Source organism: Camelina sativa, chromosome 7 (assembly GCF_000633955.1).
Source record: "Camelina sativa cultivar DH55 chromosome 7, Cs, whole genome shotgun sequence".
In the NCBI taxonomy this organism is placed as follows: domain Eukaryota; kingdom Viridiplantae; phylum Streptophyta; class Magnoliopsida; order Brassicales; family Brassicaceae; genus Camelina; species Camelina sativa.
The window spans coordinates 28,667,061-28,673,060 of NC_025691.1; the positions used below are offsets into that span (position 1 = coordinate 28,667,061).

The 6,000-nt window shown below is 34.5% G+C and overlaps 2 protein-coding genes across 2 annotated transcripts; both read right to left on the reverse strand.

Moving 5' to 3' along the window:
- On the reverse strand, positions 1,293-2,774 carry LOC104705048 (FK506-binding nuclear protein-like). Its single transcript, XM_019227172.1, has 3 exons — positions 2,494-2,774; positions 1,955-2,379; positions 1,293-1,520 (listed from the first exon to the last, which is right to left on the reverse strand). The coding sequence occupies exons 2-3, from the start codon at positions 2,273-2,275 to the stop codon at positions 1,293-1,295; spliced, it is 549 nt and encodes a 182-aa protein (XP_019082717.1). The 5' UTR covers positions 2,276-2,379; positions 2,494-2,774.
- LOC104703098 (molybdate transporter 1-like) lies at positions 4,647-6,000 on the reverse strand (the record flags this gene model as incomplete). The annotated part of the gene is made up of 1 exon (XM_010419039.2): positions 4,647-6,000. A coding segment is annotated over one exon (1,176 nt), but the record flags the coding sequence as incomplete, so codon positions are not given.

Consider the following 6,000-nt stretch of genomic DNA (forward strand, 5'->3'; position numbering starts at 1 on the left):
GATTGTAACGGTATTTTTAGATTAATTTGGAAACTTTTCTTAATTTTTTTCCCGAAAAATTTTCGTTATACTATTTTTGTCAACTTACTTCCCGCGAATATTTAAATAACTGATATGACACGTCATTACGTTTGTAACAGATTTATTTAATTAAGTTCACTTATTACCTCCATAAATAATTTTTTTAGTAATTTTATTTTCTATATTCTCCGTTACATACCTAAAATATGTACCATAAATTTTAATCATCCATTAGACTGATTATTTGTTTTATGCGAATTTTGAAATCATAGATACTACATTTCATGTTGTACATAATTTACGAACTAAAACAACTTCATTTCAGCTGTAACTTATTTATCGTGAATTTTAAATTATTGAAATGAAACCTCATATATATATATATATATACATCTTACAAAAATAGTTTTACTTATCACAATGACTTTCACTTATTTTCCACAAATTTTCAAATGAATGATATGACATCTGATTAAGTACATAGTTCAATTAAACAATTTTATTTGTCATAATGATTTAGCTTAAACTTATTTTCCGCAAATTTTTGAAATATTGATATGAATCAGCTTTGTAAAATAATTTTACTATCACAATGATTTTATTTATTTTATGGTAGGACTAATTTGTGGTTAGCACCATCAATGGACTTATAGATTAACTTCTTTTTTTGGAACACCATACATAGACTTATAAAATGTATAAAGTAAATCAAATAAAAATTTTACTATTATTTTACGACAAACAAATTACAGTACAGTTTACGCAAACATTTCCCGTAACTATCTTGTAAACCTTTATTTGCCCTCGTGCTTCTCTTATATTTGAGGTACGTTTGAATTTTTAATCTTTGTCAGTTTGTTAAATTTAATTTTCATTGTTTTAGTCAATGTATAAGTCGATATCTTATTTATATTTTATTGATCGTTAAAAAACTCGATTGACTACACTGTGAGTCATTACTAACAAATAAAAATGATAAATAGAATCAATTTAACAATAGTCTTAAGGGGTTCTGACGGCATTGTAGAATGAAAGGAGTTTTAATAAAGTTTTGTGCAAAACTTTAAGATGGGCTGCTGGTTTATCACAAGAATGTCCACTATCAGATTTCTCAAGCCAAATATATAAAAGGGGTCAGAAAAAAAAAGATATCAAGGAATCTAATTTAGCATCTCAGTTGAATTTGGAAAATGGACAGTCTTCTAGTCACAGCAGTGAAAGATGGTGAGTTTTTGTTTTTTAAACAGGGACATTGGAATAGATGAAGAAGGTCAGGATTGGATTAAGAAAGTATGGAAAAANAGCTCAGCAAGTTCCTTCTTTTTCCTCTCTTTCTTGGAAAGTTGCCTCTCTGCCTCTTTAGGAGGTGCAGGAACTTCAGGAGCCTTCTTCACCTCAGGCTCAGGCTCTGGATGAACCTGTACCTCTGTTTCCTGTTCATGCTCCTCCTCCACATCATCATCACCTTCATCAAGAATATCTTCCTCACTTTCACTTTCCTGACAATCAAACCAAGATAATCCCATCAGAAATCGAAATCACACACACCAGAACTCACGCCAAAGTCATGCCAACTTAAACAACAACTTTTTGAGCAAGAAAAAGAGAAGCTCCAATACAGCCCCAACATAAGTAATACAAAAGTGAAACATTCAAGAGTGGTCAAGCAACTTGTGCAACTATAATCACCAAACACAAACTAGCTTTCTAATAACTTAGCAGAGCCATAAGCATAGGAAAAATCAAAAGCAGAACAGAAACCAAACTCTCAGAATTACCAAGTCACAAAGAGAATTGTTAACCCATATACACAAAGAGTTCTTATTTACTACCATCATGTCTATGTCTACTCTCAATATACACAAACAATCACAACCAATTCAGTATCCAGATAGACACACAACATAAAACATAAACTGTTTAGACGTCTAACCTCGACATGAACGTCTTTTGAATCAGTATGGGAAGGCTCAGAAGCGTTCCAGCCAGACTGAGGAGGAGCAGCGGTGGCGTAGTAGTCATCATCTTCATCGTCATCATCAATATCACCCCAAGACTTAACTTTCAAAGGGGTAGGTGCCCAAAAGACCGGTGGCTCAGGCTCCTTCTCTGGCTCTCGTGACTTAGAGGACCCTTTGCCCTTACCTGTCTTGTCAGACTTCTTCTTCTTCTTACGAGTGTCCAAAGCTGCAAACAAATTGGTGCTCTGGATCGTGATCGATCCTTCATCTCTCCTGTTTCCACCTCCAACCATCTTAACACACGATTCAGCTAAAAACCAAGATCGAGATAAAGCAACAAGCTTTGATTCCACCTAGAAGTCTCGACGGATAAACAAAAGGAGACCAAAAAAAAAACCTAAAAGATGAAAAGCAAGAACACAGAGACACACAACAAAAACAATATGAAATCTAGGTTCGATTTCAAAGCAAAATCAAATCTTTATATGAAAATCCTAGACTTTTGACTAACCACTGATTGCCCAAAAGAAGAAGAACACAACCCGATGGATGTATAACTTAGGGCTCGAGATGAGAAATCATGAATCAATCAGAAATGAAACGGACACGGAAACGAGAGAGATATATAAGAAGAGAAAAGAAACAGTCTTTGAAGCGATTTATAGGAGAGAACAAGATAGGATTAGGGTTTTGGTTCCTCCCTAATAAGGATGAGGAAATCTGGATGTGGCAGCCGTATAGGTTAGGGCTAAATCGGACAAGGAGATAACGCGAGGAGAAGCCATTAAAAAGCTCGTGTCTCTCTGAATTTATATTGGTTATGTAAATTTACCTTTTGGTACCTCATAAATTTGTGGTTTTGTCTTTTTTGCTCAATTGTTTTTAGGAATATACAGCTTAGACCCAAAAAAAATTATAGCTAGAATTTTACATAAACTAGTTTGAAAAGGTTTACAATGTTGTTTAACAGGTTGTGTAAAATTCATACATAAATTGAGATAATTTTGCTTAAATCTATATAATTAAGTCCAAAAAGTCTCAAATGATATTGTTTTTATTTGTCTAATCAAAACGGTTGTAACGACATCGCTAGAAGAAAAAAACGATTGTAACGGTATTTTTAGATTAATTTGGAAACTTTTCTTAATTTTTTTCCCGAAAAATTTTCGTTATACTATTTTTGTCAACTTACTTCCCGCGAATATTTAAATAACTGATATGACACGTCATTACGTTTGTAACAGATTTATTTAATTAAGTTCACTTATTACCTCCATAAATAATTTTTTTAGTAATTTTATTTTCTATATTCTCCGTTACATACCTAAAATATGTACCATAAATTTTAATCATCCATTAGACTGATTATTTGTTTTATGCGAATTTTGAAATCATAGATACTACATTTCATGTTGTACATAATTTACGAACTAAAACAACTTCATTTCAGCTGTAACTTATTTATCGTGAATTTTAAATTATTGAAATGAAACCTCATATATATATATATATATACATCTTACAAAAATAGTTTTACTTATCACAATGACTTTCACTTATTTTCCACAAATTTTCAAATGAATGATATGACATCTGATTAAGTACATAGTTCAATTAAACAATTTTATTTGTCATAATGATTTAGCTTAAACTTATTTTCCGCAAATTTTTGAAATATTGATATGAATCAGCTTTGTAAAATAATTTTACTATCACAATGATTTTATTTATTTTATGGTAGGACTAATTTGTGGTTAGCACCATCAATGGACTTATAGATTAACTTCTTTTTTTGGAACACCATACATAGACTTATAAAATGTATAAAGTAAATCAAATAAAAATTTTACTATTATTTTACGACAAACAAATTACAGTACAGTTTACGCAAACATTTCCCGTAACTATCTTGTAAACCTTTATTTGCCCTCGTGCTTCTCTTATATTTGAGGTACGTTTGAATTTTTAATCTTTGTCAGTTTGTTAAATTTAATTTTCATTGTTTTAGTCAATGTATAAGTCGATATCTTATTTATATTTTATTGATCGTTAAAAAACTCGATTGACTACACTGTGAGTCATTACTAACAAATAAAAATGATAAATAGAATCAATTTAACAATAGTCTTAAGGGGTTCTGACGGCATTGTAGAATGAAAGGAGTTTTAATAAAGTTTTGTGCAAAACTTTAAGATGGGCTGCTGGTTTATCACAAGAATGTCCACTATCAGATTTCTCAAGCCAAATATATAAAAGGGGTCAGAAAAAAAAAGATATCAAGGAATCTAATTTAGCATCTCAGTTGAATTTGGAAAATGGACAGTCTTCTAGTCACAGCAGTGAAAGATGGTGAGTTTTTGTTTTTTAAACAGGGACATTGGAATAGATGAAGAAGGTCAGGATTGGATTAAGAAAGTATGGAAAAAGAGGGTTAAGCCCTTAGGTGATAGTACGTTCATATCCCAAGTAACGGGTGAAAGTGATGGAGAAAATCTTGAAGCTAACACAGCACCAAGCCACCAAGTTTCCTCCTGATTTTTGGTACTATCCTTCAAATACTCAGATGAGACCATAGAGCTAACTTATTCAGATCATGTCTGAGTTTTTACTTAGGCACCAAATATCTTTTGAAAATCTGTTGCCTACCGAATGATTACAGAGCAATTTGGTGAATCTCTTCACTTTCTTTAATTATATCTTAATCACAAACATGGTACACTGAGTTTACTCGAAATCAATCAGAGTAGTGAGTAGTGACATGCAGTTCAATGAAGTTTTGAACTTATTATTAGAAAGCATAGAATAAGAGAAGAAAAGTGAACACTAAACACAAAACAGACTTTCAAGGATGTTCATCGGATCGCAGAGGAAGGGTGCTCCGCTTGTAGTTCCTCATCCACAAAACCACATACAAAAGAATCCCAGCCACAAAGCCAATGGCAGCATTTGAGCCCAAAGAGACTGCTGTGCAAATAAGCATCACAAATGCATCTCCCTTTGTATTCATATCTCTAGCAGCCATTGCAAGCTCTATCCCTGCAAATAGTAGCAAAGCCCCAAGCACACCCACGGGAAACTTATCCAATATACCCACCAATGAACCTCCTAACACCAACCCTAGCACCATTTTGGCTACTCCCAACAGTGCCACACACCCACCACTCCTCCCACCAAACTTGTACTGCCCGGCTAACCCACCGGCTCCATGACAAGTAGGCATTGCACCAAACCAACATCCCACCATATTCATCAGCCCAACAGTCATCGAAACCGATGCAGCCGAGAACTCCTTCTCCGGAAACAGATCATACGACAGCTTACACACAGCCACAACAGAATTAAGAACAGACAAAGGTAACTGTGGAATCGTCCCTTTCAAAAACCCGTTCTTCCATGCTTTTTTGGTTATTCTCACAACCTTCATCTTCGACGGTCCAAACCTGATATCATGTACAATACTCGGCTTCCTTATAAAAGCCAAAACAACACCTAGCAAGAATATCAACAGAGCAGATGGCACATTAGCTACAAAACTCCTTATCCGTCTTCTTCTTCTTCTTCCTCTCGAACCATCTTCTTCTTCTTCTTCTTCTTCCTCCTTTTCTTCCCCATCTCCATTCACAAGAACTATAAACAGAACACAAACCAAAGCCAAAACCAAACCATCAAGCCCTAACCATGGCCTATCACCAACACTCTTAGACTTTGTAAAGTTCTGCTCTTTCCTTATATACTTAACCGCAGACATCGCAAAGGCTAAGCCTTGTGACAATTGAATCCCTCTAACAACCGATAAAGGAATAATATTGAACACAAGCTGCATCAAACCAGAGATCCCTAACACGAACAAGATCCCTCCGGTGCAAATTCCGGCAGCCATAATCTCCGGTATACCGAAATCTTCAGCGGTAGACGAAATCGCCACGGCTGCTATCGATTTCATCGGTTGAACCGGCATGGGGACACCGTAAACCGCTCCGGTTATCGCGTTGTATATGCCGGTGAATATCAGCGTCGT